The 17,995-nt window shown below is 38.9% G+C and overlaps 1 protein-coding gene across 1 annotated transcript in view; it reads right to left on the minus strand.

Moving 5' to 3' along the window:
• Positions 1–17,995, minus strand: part of gpr158b (G protein-coupled receptor 158b) — a 70,465-nt gene that overhangs the window by 8,631 nt on the left and 43,839 nt on the right. Inside the window, exons 6-8 of the mRNA XM_079818572.1 lie at positions 14,068–14,177; positions 13,390–13,628; positions 6,096–6,234 (exon numbers count right to left, since the gene is read on the minus strand). Coding sequence (XP_079674698.1) covers positions 6,096–6,234; positions 13,390–13,628; positions 14,068–14,177 — 488 coding nt within the window. The remainder of the gene's footprint in view (positions 1–6,095; positions 6,235–13,389; positions 13,629–14,067; positions 14,178–17,995) is intronic.

Below are 17,995 nucleotides of genomic sequence, written 5' to 3' on the forward strand. Positions count from 1 at the left end.
GTTTTGTGCGAATTTCTGCTGATGTGACCCAAGTTTTACATTCTAATTGGGGCCCAGACAACTTTCAGTCATTTTTAGGGGGCATGGTTACACAAAACTCCTACAATTCATGTTAAACAAATCCCTTCAAATTTGCAATTCAGTATCACACTGAATAACAGCTGCAGAAAAACTGGAAATATGGTGTGTCTACCTGTATATAGAGCTACTAATAAACCTGGTAACCTGGTAGCATGCTAATGCCAGAAACTGAGGTGACATCCCTTCTATAAATAGTACACTTTAGCATACTTTTAAGAGGCGAGTACTTATTACGGAAATAATATACTTTGTAATGTAATGCTTTTAGGACACTTAATTGCTTGTTAACTGTAATGTATTATAGTTATATAGCTGAACATGAGAGTGCTTTTTGATCCACTTAAATAGGACATCAGTACATTTTTATGTCATTTCATAATTTTTCATAACTTAATTATGAGCATTTATGGTAAACTAAAATATACTTTAATGCAATTTAAATTTAAACGTGTATGCCATGTACTTAAATACAGTGGGGAGAACAAGTATTTGAGACGCTGCCGATTTTGCAGGTTTTCCTACTTACAAAGCATGTAGAGGTCTGTAATTTTTATCATAGGTACACTTCAACTGTGAGAGACGGAATCTAAAACAAAAATCCAGAGAATCACATTGTATGATTTTTAAATAATTAATTTGAAGTTTATTGCATGACAAGTATTTGATCACCAACCAACCATTAAGAATTCCGGCTCTCACAGACCTGTTCATTTTTCTTTAAGAAGCCCTCCTGTTCTCCACCCATTAGCTGTATTAACTGCACCTGTTTGAACTCGTTACCTGTATAAAAGACACCTGTCCACACACTCAATCAAACAAACAGACTCCAACCTCTCCACAATGGCCAATACCAGAGAGCTGTGTAAGGATATCAGGGATAAAATTGTAGACCTGCACAAGGCTGGGATGGGCTACAGGACAATAGGCAAGCAGCTTGGTGAGAAGGCTACAACTGTTGGCGCAATTATTAGAAAAAGGAAGACGTTTAAGATGACGGTCAATCTCCCTCGGTCTGGGGCACCATGCAAGATCTCACCTCGTGGGGCATCAATGATCATTAGGAAGGTGAGGGATCAGCCCAGAACTACACGGCAGGACCTGGTCAATGACCTGAAGAGAGCTGGGACCACAGTCTCAAAGAAAACCATTAGTAACACACTACGCCGTCATGGACTAAAATCCTGCAGCGCACGCAAGGTCCCCCAGCTCAAGCCAACGCATGTCCAGGCCCGTCTGAAGTTTGCCAATGACCATCTGGATGATCCAGAGGAGGAATGGGAGAAGGTCATGTGGTCTGATGAGACAAAAATAGAGCAGTTTGGTCTAAACTCATTCGCCTTGTTTGGAGGAAGAAGAAGGATGAGTAGAACCCCAAGAACACCATCCCAACCGTGAAGCATGGAGGTGGAAACATCATTCTTTGGGGATGCTTTTCTGCAAAGGGGACAGGACCCTGTATGGGGCCATGTATCGCGAGATCTTGGCCAACAACCTCCTTCCCTCAGTAAGAGCATTGAAGATGGGTCTTCCAGCATGACAACGACCCTAAACACACAGCCAGGGCAACTTAGGAGTGGCTCCGTAAGAAGCATCTTAATGTCCTGGAGTGGCCTAGCCAGTCTCCAGACCTGAACCCAAAAGAAAATCTTTGGAGGGAGCTGAAAGTCCATATTACCCAGCAACAGCCCCGAAACCTGAAGGATCTGGAGAAGGTCTGTAGGAGTGGGCCAAAATCCCTGCTGCAGTGTGTGCAAACCTGGCCAAGTACTACAGGAAACATATGATCTCTGTAATTGCAAACAAAGGTTTCTGTACCAAATATTAAGTTCTGATGTATCAAATACTTGTCATGCAATAAAATGCTAATTAATTACTTAAAAATCATTCAATGTGTTTTCTGGATTTTTGTTTTAGATTCCGTCACTCACAGTTGAAGAGTACCTATGATAAAAATAACAGACTTCTACATGCTTTGTAAGTGGGCAAACCTGCAAAATCGGCAGTCTATCAAATACTTGTTCTCCCCACTGTATATCTGTAATTAATTACACATTTATTATGATGAAGTTGCAATTTAGAACATTAAAATATATTAACTTGTAAAATGTAATTGAAATGAAAATAGCCTACTTGTTATTTGAATTTCAAGTATTTCACATATGCTTTACTATGTTTAAAGTAAAGAACTTTAAAGTAATACTTTTGATTTTTATTATTACAAAAGGCACTTACTTAAGTGTGTTAAGAAACAGTCATCAAAGTCTTCTCTCTTTAATACACTTAAGTGGATTATTTCTATTTCAATAATATATTATCTGCAAGTATAGTTTTTTTTTTTTTTTTAAATATACTTTTAAGAAACAAAAAAGTTCACTACAAGTACACATTCAATATGATTGAGCACAGGTCTTTTTCACAAGGGGTAGCTATCCATAAAACACTGTTTACATTGAACTCTATTCATAGGAATTACATATACTGCACTCAACAAGAAGTGCACCAGTCCAGAAAAGTTTTCCAACTTCAAAATGGACAGCTTTAGATAACTTCACAGCTCAAATAATGAATTTTTTTTACTGAATAATAATTATTAATAATGAAGCTTGTATTTTTGTTAAAGCACTGATATTAATTATTAATATCAGTGCTTTAACAAAAATACAAGCTTCACGTTTCTGCTTTTACCCTCTGGTATGTTGGCCTGGTTTACTTCTACTCTAACTACTAAAACGGAGAGGAGTTTAAATTACTGTTAGTTAATAATCATTACATTCTGTCACAAATAAAGTCAATAGACCGTGTGTTGTGTTTTGAATACACTGAACATTCCTTTAAAGGGGTGGTAAACAACGATTTCACTATTCTAACTTTAGCTAGCGTGTAATGTTGCTGCTTGAGCATAAACAACATCTGCAAAGTTACAACGTTCAAAGTTTAAAGCAAAGGGAGATATTTGCTTTTAAAGAAATCAGTTTCTAAGAACTACAGCAAACGGCCAGTAGGCGACTACACACATTCCTCCAGGGTTGGTGACATCAACAGGCTCAATATTTACATAAACCCCTCCTCCGAGAATATTAAATAAGGGGGGGGGGGGTGAGGCCATTTTGTATCGCGGCGCTGTTGTGGTTAGTAGGCTGGAGTGTTGTTGCCGCGATGCAGAGGAAACGCTGTTATATTCATCCGGATTGCAGGTCTGGGGTACTTGCTCTGTTCAGCCTTCCTTGGGACGGGGGTGCGTTGCAGAGCGTTTAACATACAGCATGTTATATGCACGTGTGTTTGAGTCAGCGGGGAACAGGCGCGCGCAGGGCTTCCTGCAGCACATCTAACAGAGGAAAACATCCACCTTCTTCGTCTTCGCGATTTCAATGCCAGATTTGCACAACGTCAGCTGCGTGAAAAAAACACTGCCGGTGTGTGGATGCACGACGCGCGCGCTGCACATTTCACGGAGGACAACACAAACTTCCACAAACATACAGGATATGCACAACGGCTTGTCCTGAAAGCTGGATTTACAAACAGAAGCTGTTTACGGGCCACAACCTGTAAGTCTGATTTATTTTTCATCGATGTGTTTTCCTGTAATAGGTTAATTGTACGTTGTAGCAAGGAAGTAAACAGATGACAACGCTGTTCTGCAAACCAGTCTGTTAAATGCTCATTCATACTTAACGTTATCCGACGAACACCTAACGTTACAAACATTAACGTTAAAATCTCAACAGCGAACCTGGCATTAGTGTAAATGATTCTTTGATTAGAGCTTTTATGTATTGTTTATCTACAGGCTTGCTAAACATGCTTCTGTGTGTGATTTGGCTAACTTACTAGTTAAAGCCAGTGCTTAGTGTTCGTTTTGGGTTAACGTTAGTTCTTGCGACAGATATTTGGCTATAATCGTTCTAAAAATACAAAAGTTAAAGTGCCATTCAGTAGCGATCATTATAGATCCGCAGTCTTTACTCTTGAGGACTGAACAGGTTCTGCTCGATCATCTTCACTCAAATGTTCTGGGTCTGATTCGAGCTCATATGGTTTTATTGACGCCGTTGTTTCTAATACTGAACAGCCTCCGGTAAGAGGCGTGACGTTTCCGACGTGCACTGCGGTTAGCGAATCACAACACACTGGGCCAGCTAACCAATCTGAGCCCACTGCGTATTTTTGAGGGACTGGCTTCATACAACCCGGAAAGCATCAGACCGTTTTACAAGGAGGGACAGAGCAGTGTAGAATAAAGGTCAAATATATGAAAAATAAGGCAATTTTTTTTTAAACGAAGCATGAACACATGTTACAGTGCACCCCACAAACACAGCCAAGCCTTCAAAAGAATGTGTTTTACCACCCCTTTAAGAAGCTTTCTCAAGACTGCTGTGGTAAATATAAGTGGATGTGGGTTGGAGTTTCATAAGATTGGGTATTATACTGTCTTTCTCTAAAAAAAGGAAGTCTCTGTTTCTTGTGGGTGTAGTAACTGACATTTAGGGTGTTTTCACACTTGGTTTCGATTGCCTGGACAGAACCCGAGTTCAATTGTCCCCCCTCCCCCTGCCCCCGCTGGACTGTGTTCATATTATATTATTTGGGTCCGAACCGGGGTGCGTTTGCGCCACATCAAAGTAGCAGTTTGAAGGCGGCAAAATGCATAGCGTTGCTTACCTCACTTTTATATTTTTGTTTTTGAACCGTTGGTTTTGTTTCCAAAGCTTCATTCCATAATGGCACTGCCTTACTGAAACAACTAATGCAGGAAAGGACAGAGTGATACCTGTCAAATTAACTTGTTTAAATAAACAAGTGATTATATGTTTGAAAGTTGTTTGTTAAATTTCAAGGCTGATTAGCTTTAACGGTTAGATTGTTGTGTTGTTGTGTATCCTATCCTCTTGCTTCCTCAATGCCTGATGAAAAACAAGTGTTTTATCTGGATGTCTTGTTCTAAACAGTCAAAAGAGCTGTTCTTAACTAGTCAACGCTACAGTAGGCTAACGACTGGAATACACTACTCAACTTCTGCCCTGGTTTTCAGTCTGGATGTGTTGACGCTAGTTGCAGAGAGTCTGCAGATTTTTGACAGTTGACAGAGTTGGCTAAGATTCCACCCAGTCTGAGGATTTCAAACATATATTATGTGATATTTTGAGCACATATTGTTTTCATTTTTCATGCATCTCCTAGCAATGAAGTTTCTGTGTGTTTTTGTTGTGCTTGGAATGACAAGAAAATCATTGATCCTCAGTTGTTTATTGTGATGCCCAGTTTTTCTTTGTAACCATTTACAGCATCAGCAAGTGTATAATGTCTAGTTCTGTTCAGATTTTAAAAGTTGTGTAGTGTATTCCAGCCTAAAGTTGTTAAGCATAATATGCAAGTCTTCAGTTGTATTCATAATTATCTCTGCATTCCAAATCTAGAATTTCACTCACACTATAATTTTGAATCTAATGTAACATAACATCACAACACAGCCCGTCATATTGTTTCCAACAATTGTTTCCAGTTCAAATGTACAAACTGGAGGCTGACTGATGGCCAGTGGTGTAGCATCTGGGTAAGCAGGGCGTGCATGTGCATATGGGATTTTATGGATATAAAATTATATAATCCATCCAGATGTATGGATCTGGATAGTCTGTAACTTTAAATAGATTATGAATTTAATGAGATATGTCCTTTGTGAATCAATGTGTTTAGTATGATATTTTCTTGATACGCTGCATAAACACCTCGTTGCACTTGTTGTTTGGGGCCCGTTAAAAATGTTTTGCATTTGGGCCCAGGGCTGACTTGCTAAGCCGAGTATAACTCCTTGCACATGACAAAACTATAAAAAAATCTGTTTGTATTTAATTTGCATTTCAGCTCTCATGTTATTCCTCAAGTATGGTGTTGCATTCTGCTCATAAAGCAGCCCGTCTCATGAATAAAATAAAAAAACGAAGGAAAGCATGTCATCTTAATCATGCTTCTGCTGTTGCTACTCATAACTAATACACATTGCTCACCTAATGATGTGAAATATTGCAGAGATGAGGAGTTCATTATAAATGGCGACTGCCAAGTAGCCAGGCTCGTGGAAAGCGGAGGGCACGGTCCTTACAGCATAGCACAAATACACGCCCCACAGCAGGAACAGGAACTCCGCTAGAACAGGAACACAAGGAGACACAGCACAGTGCCGTCACTAATTATTTAGTGTGTCAAGTCTGGGAATGCCAGCTGAAAAGATGTGATTTCACACGGCCTGAAAGGCTGTTTTCCCCTCCCTCTCTCTTTTGCCGCATCACTCAAAGTAACAAGTCGATGGTGCATGAACATCTTGGAGACGACGTTTGAACCTAAAACTTAAAACAAAATATATTTTAGTAGTTGAATGAAGTTGATATTATTTTTTCACATTTTAAGTATGCAGTAGGGTTAGGAATCTAGAACCCTTTCTTTTTCAGAATCAGTTATATTTAAAAAACAAATAAACAAACAAACATTCTTGAACATCTGCATTCTTCCACCCATATGGACTGAAGACCATATAAAAATACTGGAATACTATGGCAGTGTTTCCTGCATCACTGCTGAATCTACAGCATAATATTTGGTTTTAGCTGATCTGTTGAATTTACAGTTTGACGTGAATATAATGAGAATGACTATAAATAGACAACACAACTCAATGGTTGCATGTCAACATGAATCTCCATCTTGGCTGCATCGAAATAAGCATACTTCCTTGCCAGAGTGGGGAGAACAAGTATTTGATACACTGCCGATTTTGCAGGTTTGCCCACTTACAAAGCATGTAGAAGTCTGTAATTTTTTTATCATAGGTACTCTTCAACTGTGAGTGACGGAATCTAAAACAAAAAACAAAGAAAATCACTGTATGATTTTTAAGTAATTTATTTGCATTTTTTTGCATGACATAAGTATTTGATACATCAGAAACATATTTGATACAGAAACCTTTGTTTGCAATTACAGAGATCATACGTTTCCTGTAGTTCTTGACCAGGTTTGCACACACTGCAGCAGGGATTTTGGTCCACTCCTCCATACAGACCTTCTCCAGATCCTTCAGGTTTCAGGGCTGTCACTGGGGAATACGGACTTTCAGCTCCCTCCAAAGATTTTCTATTGGGTTCAGGTCTGGAGACTGGCTAGGCCACTCCAGGACATTGAGATGCTTCTTACGGAGCCACTCCTTAGTTGCCCTTGCTGTGTGTTTCGGGTCGTTGTCATGCTGGAAGACCCAGCCACAACCCATCTTCAATGCTCTTACTGAGGGAATGAGGTTGTTGGCCAAGATCTCATGATACATCGCCCCATACATCCTCCCCTCAATACGGTGCAGTAGTCCTGTCCCCTTTGCAGAAAAGCATCCCCAAAGAATGATGTTCTACCTCCATGCTTCATGGTTGGGATGGTGTTCTTGGGGTTGTACTCATCCCTTCTTCTTCATCCAAACACAGTTTAGACCAAAAAGCTCTATTTTTGTCTCATCAGACCACATGACCTTCTCCCATTCCTCTGGCTCATCCAGATGGTCATTGGCAAACTTCAGATGGGCCTGGACAAGCGCTGGCTTGAGCAGGGGGACCTTGCGTGCGCTGCAGGACTTTAATCCATGACGGCGTAGTGTGTTACTAATTGTTTTCTAATTGAGACTGTGGTCCCAGCTCTCTTCAGGTCATTGACCAGGTCCTGCCGTGTAGTTCTGGGCTGATCCCTCACCTTCCTCATGATCATTGATGCCCCACAAGGTGAGATCTTGCATGTTGCCCCAGACCGAGGGAGACTGACCGTCATCTTGAACTTCTTCCATTTTCTAATAATTGCGCCAACAGTTGTTGCCTTCTCACCAAGATGCTTGCCTATTGTCCTGTAGCCCATCCCAGCCTTGTGCAGGTCTACAATTTTATCCCTGATGTCCTTACGCAGGTCTGTGAGAGCCGGAATTCTTATGTCATGCAATAAAATGCAAATTAATTATTTAAAAATCATACAATGTGATTTTCTGGATTTTTTAGATTCCGTCTCTCACAGTTGAAGTGTACCTATGATAAAAATTACAGACCTCTACATGCCCTGCTGCCATCTGGTAAGCGCTTCCGTAGCCTGATGGCAAAGACTGAAAGACTCCTGAGTTTCTTCCCCCAGGCCATCAGACTCCTGAACTCAGTCACGTGACTTCACTTCACCCCGCACACGCATAAACATCCAGTTTATACATTAACATTCACATACTGCCATTGCACTGCACTTTACGTTCCTATTGTTACTGTGTAACAACCTGTAATAAACCTGTTTGCACATCATACTCCTGTTTGCACATTATACTCCGATTTGCAATTATACCTATTGCATGCACATCATACTTCTCTATATATAAATATATATATATATATATTATGTTAACCACTTATTTTTAAGTCTACAGTTTATCTCACTTATCATATCCACTTACTTTATATTTTATATTTTTATTTTATTTTTTTATTTTTATCTTATTTCCTATTTTTATCTTACTTGATTTATTTATAACTCTACTTATGTTAATACTTTTATTCTAATTTTATTCTATTTCTATTTTAATTTCCCTTGTGTTCTTGTAACTGTTATTTGCACTGTCCATGGAGCGGACCTGTTTACATTTCACTGCCAGTTGTATATTGTGTATATAACTGTGTATGTGACAAATAAAACTCTTGAATCTTGAATCTTGAATCTTGAATCTTTGTAAGTAGGAAAACCTGCAAAATCGGCAGTGTATCAAATACTTGTTCTCCACACTGTATTTAGTAGGCAAAAAATGAAAATAGTAGTGTCTAAATTCATAGTATTCATAAAACAGTAGGCAAATAGTACCTGGATGACCCACTACTTCCGACAAGATTCTAAAGTGCGCATGGGATGGACACTTTACTATCCCATGAGGCCAAAGGAAAGGATTTGTAAATGGTAACGAAGTGACAACTAATGCTAGTAGGTCAAATGATAATGACAAAACGACGGATGTAGTATGTCCTGATTACATTCATACTATATAGAACATACTTTTTGGACGGTCGCAAAACAAGAACTTATTCAAAGAAAAGTACCTACTCAGTGAGTATATGATTTCAGATGCAGCCATTGGTGTCAAAACTCCTGAGCTATCAATATGAATCTATCAAACGACTTACTGACTCAGCTAGAGTGATTCTTGACTTACTCACTGAATCACAAGTCATCAATAGTATTAAAATAATCATTAAATGTAATCGCTACAGGAACCATAATTATTAAATGGAATTGGAATCTGAATTACTAAATTTTTTGATTTCACCCAATCTCATTAACAGTATTCTGCGGAGTAAACTAAAATGTAATGGAAGTTATGGCCTGACTTGACTTCTGTATTGTGACATCTTTCTGGGTGAAACAACTTTTCTAATGTGAAAAAAAGCGGGACTTGACTGTATCCATCGATATAAATTAAACCGGCAACCAGTTACTTTGGTGAATAGGAACAGCGGGTGTGTGGCCCTGCACACCATGAAATCTGTCCAATTTCCACTCAGCAGTGCTGCCAGATGGTGATGTCTCTCCAGATCCCCAACCCACCCCCTAAGGTTGGGACACAGGTGTTGCAGCGACTCCAGGCCCGCCCATTGAGTGGTACTATCTCTTGGGGCAGTCACAAAAAGAAGCTGCTTTCAGCAGCTTTCAGAAAATGTATCCCTCTCTGGGGGTCCATGAGGGTGAACAGAGTTATGCGGGGCAGTATAGATCCCCTCTACTTCTTTTACCTTTCTCCCTAACTACAGTTGGGTTTTGAAGTAGAAATGTATGCTCCCCTTTGGAACGCTGCTTTGAGGTTGGCTCTACTATAGCCCTGGTTTGACAATGCTAATAAGTAGAAGAAGTTCGCTTGTAGGGTGCCCTTCCTTATTATCTGTCGCTTACTATGGTTTAGAGCTAAAGAAAAAGACAAAGCGCTAGCTATAGCGGGTCTTAGGTACAGTGCCGTGACTCAAGGCAGGCTTCCTTGGGGTTTAGAGCATGGGTGATGAAAATTATTGGGCAAATTGCATTATGTCCTGCTCTAGTTTGCCTCCCTTTCCTGAGTAACGGGTAAGGATGTACGTTCCCCCTTGGATTAGTGGAAATACCGAAAGGAAGCACTAATTACTGAAGTTTTTAGTACCCTGCATGCTCCCTTTGGTTGCTTAAGTACCCTTTAGAGTTAGGTGAACCAAGGTGAACGAAATTATGATGGGCAATTCACAAGAATCCCTCTGTTTCGTTTACCTCCCTCCCCAACTATTGTAACTTGGGTCTGGAAGAAGGGATAAATGCTCCATTTGGTGGGGTGCTTCTATAGGGATGATCAGTGTTACAAACTGAGGAGTAGAGGTAAATAGCCGATGGCATCCTTCCTTATCATTTTAGCCATTAACTATAGTCCTGGAGAAGTGCCTTTACTCAAATGGAGCAGAAGCTCCCGTGGTAGGCTGCTCCCTAAGAGACTTGTCAATACTGGTGAGATATACCTGGCATAGCTGAGGCTATGTTGGGTATTTTAGAGCTCTGCTCTTGGGTTCATATAGGGTTGAGGCCTTTCCCACAAGGGAGGGAGGAAGGCGTAACAGCTAGGACTTATCTTGCTGTAGAGCAGGGGTGGCTAACGTCGGTCCTGAAGAGCCACAGTCCTGCAAAGTTTTGCTTCAACCCTAATCAAATACACCTGAACAAGCTAATCAAGTTCTGAAGGATTACTAGAAAGCTACAGGCAGGTGAGCTTTTTATCAGGGTTAGAGCAAAATTCTGCAGGACTGTGGCTCTCTAGGACCAACGTTGGCTATCCCTGCTGTAGAGCATAGAAACTTGGGGATCTTTCCCAGTATATTTGCTTAGGAGTTAGGGAGTAGCGCCACAATATGAGTCACATGGGATGCACCTATGCGGTTGACTTACACCAGGTGAATGCTGCACACTGGTGGTGGTTGAGGAGATTCCCCCCTTCTATATGTAAAGCGCTTTGAGTACCCAGAAAAGTGCTATGTAAATGAAACAAATTATTAAATATTAATTTTTAATTAAGTGAAAATAAATGAAAATGAGAAATGTTTTCATTCTTTGGCTGAAATAAAATATATTTTTTAATATTTTATTTCATCCATCCATTTTCCAAATTGCTTTATCTTCTGCAGTATCCCAGTGTCTAGGGCCACAGGCAGTAGACACCCTGGACGGATGTCCAATAAATCACAGGCCTCACACACAGACACACACTTGCATTGGTCAATGTAGTGTCTCCAATTTACCTATACTGCATAATTTTGGATTGTGGGGGAAACCAGAGAACCCGAAGGAAGCCCACAGCAACACAGGAAGAACATGAAAACCCACACAGAACGGCCTCCAGACTCAGCCGGAATTGTACTACCCACGTATGCTAGCTACCCTTTGTATATTAAAGTTTATGTTAATTTTATTTAAAGTAACGAAAATGTTTTTATGCTTTTAGTTTTAGTTAACTATTATAACCCTGTGCTGAAGGAATAGTTCATCCAAAATTTAAATTTGTGTTTGCTTAACAAATAGGGGATGAATAAGGAATGGGAGAATTGAGACTTTTGTATCTTCAAGAAAGACAAAAAAGTACATTAAATATAGCTTGTATCTTTGTCCTTCCTCCATTAAAATCTTGCAAATTAATAATACTAGCAAGAATGTCTCTGTGTGTGCATGCATGAAAAGATTTCATGAGTTTTAAGAGGGGTTTCCAGTACTCCCTGTGCTTCATGCTGTAAGCAGAAGGTACTCGAGCTGTCAACGAGAACTGTCTCTGCATCACTGGCCACGTCTCACACCCTCATGTCTTAAATGCGGTTTGGCCACACTCAAGTGATCAGTTTATACATTCCACATCTCTTCTTTCAGGGTTGCATCCGTAACCCTGAGAGTTTGCCATTGTTGCCTCATTTTCCCTTGTCTAAGACTACTGGTAGCACAAATGAAGAAGGCAGACGGCAGAAGGTGTAGCTGGCGCCAAAAAAAGACTTCTACATCATCTACTTCATTATTTATGTTCTTTTCACATATAATATATATATATATATATATATATATATATATATATATATATATATATATATATATATATATATATATATATATATATATATATATATATATATACATTTTTATATACATATATACATTTTTTAAAACATATTAAGCTATTATATGATCTTTGTTCAAATGAATGCCACTGGTTTTTAAAATCTGCTTCTCATTTATTGATATTAATGCATTTTTAATTGTGGTTTGAGGGCTAGATTTACTGAAAGTCAGGATTCACTAAAGACATGCAGTGAAAAATTGTGAAAAAATTAAAAAGTGTGGACACAGTTATCTGTTATCCATACATATCGTTTGCCAAGCCACATAATTTTTTACTCATTATTTGCACTGCTCTTGGTAGATTGCATTGGTCATAATGGAAATGAGCTGGCTGTGTCTGTGTTCTTTAATTTGCAGTTTTTGTCAGTAGGGTTGTGTTCACATTTGTAGTTTGGCTCCTTTGCTTTTTTTGGTCTGACCCAAAAAAAGAAAACGATATATTAGTTCTGGTTCGCTTAGCGTTGACACTGCCATTTTTAACACTGCACTTAAAGATACAAAACAAAAAAACAGCTTTTATGGCGTATATTTTGTGTCATAACTTGATGAATTTTCAAAACAATGCTGGGCTAAATACGATCATTGTATGTGCGTACATGTGATGGTATTTTTACCAGCTGAGAACTCACAATGAGCTTAGAAAACATGTAAAGGAGTCCAAACAATGGCAGGAATGTGTTACACACACAAACGAAGATCTGCTGCAAGAAGACACAGTTCCAATGGCTTTACCGAACTTTAATGGGCAACGTAGCTCCTATGACGAGAAAAAACAGGAATGCTTGAGCATTCTTTCCTTTTAGGGACACATCTTGTTACATCACGTCCTGTTTTTGATTAATTTGGAAGCAGAGCGAGAATCATCTTTTTAAGGGGTTTTGGTCAGCTTGTTCAGTGCGCTCCAGGGTTCAGCGTTCACACTTATTCAAATGAACCACACTAACAGAGAATTCGCACAGGAGTTTGTTTTAATCGAACCAAACCTGCCAAATGTGAACACACCCTATCACCCATAGGTGGTAATTTGTCCTGTTTAGTAAAATTGTCCCTAGGTGTCCGAATATTTGGGCTGCTGTATGTATTTTGCTCTCTGATGTTGGTTCAAGTAGAATAAATATAAGAATAAGAACTAACCAGCAGCCATCATGTAGTCCCAGCTGTCCAGTAGGCACATGCTGAACTGCTGGCCCTCTGGGGTGACACCGATGTCAATGAGGGCGTGATGGGTGTCATGATTCTGGCATACTGCTGATGTCCAGGCCACTAGGAACCACACAACCACAAGCAAAATCACAGCAAGCAGACGCAGAACCCTCCAGCTGGTCATGTAAGGGATCCGCTGAGCAGTGCGTGACAGGAACACTTTTAAAACCCTTGGTATGAGAAGGAAGGACAAGACACAAACACAAGCATAAATTAAAGCAACACTCATGTAGATTTCAGCAAGAGCATAATTGTTAGACAGATAATATCTACTTTTACAGTAAAATATTATGAAAATTGTTTTTTTTTTTGTGTGTGTAAAACGCAACAGGAGCTTCATTGTTTACTGATCATTTCCCTCTTCTGTTCAGCCACTAAGTATAAATGTTTTTTGTATAAAAAAATTTTTTTGTTGAAATTTTAATTAAAGTGAAATCCTGTTAACTGTTACCTTAGGTTAACTTACCATATGTGATTGCTAATTTATTATATTTATATTCAAATTCAAAAAGACAATATGTCTAAGTAAGTTCACTTAAAATTTTTGTATAAAACTGATATCTCTGATCATTCAGTTACTTATAGTGAAGTTGGCAGCTTTATTTGTACCTGTACAGTTTAAGAATCACTGTTCCATAAACGATGGCAAAGCCGAGCGAACGGACCCATCTCAGGAGAATACACCGGATAACACTTGGATTAAAATAATGTATCATAACCTGATGAGACAAGATAAAAATGGGGAGTTATGAAATTCACGAATCACTGCGTTTATTTTGCATTTATTTCTTCATGTATTGTGGCTGTAATTATGGGAAGAAGACATCAGAATTTCACGGATGGTCTTCAGAAAACATAAGGTAGCTGGCTCAATCTGATGAAATGATGTCTCAGTTATATTTCACATTCAAAATCAAAAGAAAGAAATAAGAAGATATGTGATTGCTATTTATTGCCTTTTTTCCTCTCACATATTTTAATAATCATCATAAATTAGGTATCATTCGAAATCTTAATCACAAAAATTCATCCTATTCAACCATTTTGAAATTGGAAATCGCTTCACCATGGAAACAGTTCTTTAAAATCCCCCTGTAGTCAATAATTTTATCCCATAAAACTCACCAAAATTAAAAATGTTCCTGTGAAAAAAAATTATATGCAAATTATCCCCATCTCCACTAGACCAGCTCAGAGACCCACTCGGTCAAATTTTACTCAAGTTGCTGTAGTAAACGCTGCATAAAAGTATCGCTCTTTAGAAAGTCGAAATCATAACAGCAATTAATATGATTAGCCTTTGGCTTGACTATGTTATCAAAACAGCTAATAACATGTTGCTAATGTTACACAAACCATGTTCTCGTTCACCATCTCACTCTGCCTTCTAAAAATCAGTATCCTTAGAATTGCTTTGAACATCATAGAACGTCTGTGGTGAAAGGCATATAGTTCATCATAACATTATAATATACATCAAATAAATAATTCACCCTCTAACGCTATATTACTAAATGTACCCGAATTTTCATACACTATATTGCCAAAAGTGCCTTTACATGCACATTAACTTTAATGACATCCCATTCTTAATCCGTAGGGTTTAATATGGAGTTGGCCCACCCTTTGTAGCTATAACTTCAACTCTTCTGTGAAGGCTTCCCACAAGACTTCTGTGCGCCTCAGCATGCGCTGACCCTGCTCTGTGATTTTACGTGGCCTACCACTTCGTGGCTGAGTTGCTGTTGTTCCCAATTGCTTCCACTTTGTTATAATACCACTAACAGTTGACCATGGAATATTTAGTAATGAGGAAATTTCACAAATGTACTTATTGCACAGGTGGCAACCTATCACGGTACCACACTTTAATTCACTGAGCTCCTGAGAGCGACCCATTCTTTCACAAATGTTTGTAGAAGCAGTCTGCATGACAAGGAGCTTGATTTTATACACCTGTGGCCATGGAAGTGATTGGAACATTGAATCATTGGAGGGGTGTCTCAATACTTTTGGCAATATAGTGTATCAACAGACAAATATACCGGGATGACCTGGATTCTTTTGAGACATATAATGATGAGATGCTAAAGCCCACCCTCACGTTGACGTGATTGGATACAAGGTAGTTTGTGACATAAGAAACACCAGCAATTTCAAACCACGCTTTTGAGACTGGACGCATCCAAAATCGCATACTTCCCTACTATATAGTTGGTGAAAAACAATATGAGACAAGAGTAGTATGTCTGAATTCACAGTACTAACAAAAATAACAAAAAGTACCCATCTGACATACTTCTTCCGGCGAGATTCTGAAGTGTGCATATTTTACTATCCCAGTGAAGTGTCGTAAGGGATGCTGGTAGGTCACATGGCAATGTCGACAACATGGCTAATGTAGTATGTCCAAACTAAACATTGTAACGGAGTGTAGTAGTAAACCAAACACAGGATGCAGAAATAATAAACAAGTCTTTAATGAACACGGAGAATAACACAGGAGAACACAAACTACACACGTAAATTAAGCACAATAACCAACAAAAGACATAACCAAACATGCAGGACAAGACATCGCTGGGGAAATTTGGTTACTATAGAAACGAACATATTCAAAAACACAGGAAACAAGAACTAAACCAAACAAAACAGAATATCAAAATAAGAGGCCATAACCGTGACAAATATGTATTTTGTATAAAATAATAAATGAAATAATCAGCTGAGTGTCTTCTTTAAAAGAGACCAATCTTAGGTCTGTATTCCTAAACATTCATGAACCATTTCAGTTATGATCTATATTCAAAAATGGGGGGTGACAGTAAACAGGTTAAAGAAAATTAAATATATTTTAGAAGCATTATGAAGTTTTACAGTGACATTATTTTCATGCACATTTCCACTATAAATGCTCATTACTATAATGTTGTTTTACCTATTAAGTTCCGTATCAATTATAAAGTATTGCTACTGACCTATAAGACCCTAAACGGTTTAGCTCCTGTGTATTTAACTGATCTTCTATGGCCTTATAACCCATCACTTCTGGGCTTCTGGTAGTACCTAGGATTTCTAAGTCCACTAAAGGAGGAAGAACGTTTTCATTTTCCTGTTCTGTTTTATCTCGGGACGCCCATCCCAGGGTAACTAGAGAGTCCGTCCGCTCCAGTCTGGATCCAGCCCCTCATAAAGACTGCAGATGACCAACAACTATGGAGAGACGACTCCAACTCCTGCGAGGACTTCAGATGACGCAGCTCTGCATCAACACGCACCCATGCTCATTCTATATACCCTAATCATTAAAGGGGTACTTCAGCGCTGGGAAGATGAATGTGTATTTAAACTGTGTCATTTATGTAGTAGATAAGAATATGGTGCCTTCTAGACTGAGAAAAGACAGAACATTTATTTTTGTCTCATGTGGATGAAAGACAACAACTCCCAGAATGCACTTGCTTCGCTGCCCAACGAGGCCACACCCAAAGCCACGGCCACTGGTTATCACTTGCCCACCATGACACCGCCCCCACCGTCGTTTTGATTTTCATAGTAATAAAATAATTTCGTTCAGTTAGAGAATAGACGCTACAATTAAAAACTGAACGTGTCTTTTCAATAAAGTGTGAGTGAGCCGAACGAAAGTCACGGCGCAAACGCAGAAGGAGTCAGATTTAATTCATCATGAGAGCGAAGAGCTGAGGTAAGCGCGGCAGTCATTCACGACGCGTGTCCAGTCTGGCGCGTTTTCATATCATGCCTATGGAAGCCTAACTTTCATAGGAATTCATTGAAAAGTTGAAACACTCACTTCGCTCCGCACTGCTCCAATATGAATGCCCGAGCCGAGCGGCCATGCACATTTACATTCTGTGAGTGAGATCCCACCCCATGGGCAGGTTGATAACGTGCGGAACTAGCTCCTGCTACTGGCTGTAGTCTCTAGCCTCCAGCCAAAAAATCCACCGATGACGCAAAATGACAATATTTGCATCATCTGAGAATTTTTTCCAGAAATAAAATGCATAATTCTCTCATCTCAGGGGGACATGAGGGGGAAAGTACGATAATTTGAATATACTACCGGGTTTCTACTGATACAAAGATTGCTGAAGTAACCCTTTAACAACATGTATTCTTATTTCACTTATTTCTCTGCCTTAATTTAATTATTATATTGATGAATACATTGTTAGCTAATCTGTGTGCTTTGTATTTGTGCATTTCTGAAATACATAACGTGGACAAATCACTTTAAATTGTAATGTAGACGCATGCATTTTCTTTGAATCTGTTTTGAAACGATAAGTATTGTGAAAAGCGCTATACAAATAAATGTGAATTGAATTGAATATAATGTGAATAAAAAAGTGGTATATTATTTATATTACACATTTGTATGTATCTTGTAACTTGGGAGGGGGAAAATGTGTCTAATTGTCAAATGCAATGCAAACATTATGACATTATTATTGTCTCGGTGGCTTTATAAAAAAAAACTTTTTTATTATATTTCGAGTGAGTAGGACATGTT

This window comes from Gobio gobio (assembly GCF_949357685.1).
Source record: "Gobio gobio genome assembly, chromosome: 6".
Lineage (NCBI taxonomy): Eukaryota > Metazoa > Chordata > Actinopteri > Cypriniformes > Gobionidae > Gobio > Gobio gobio.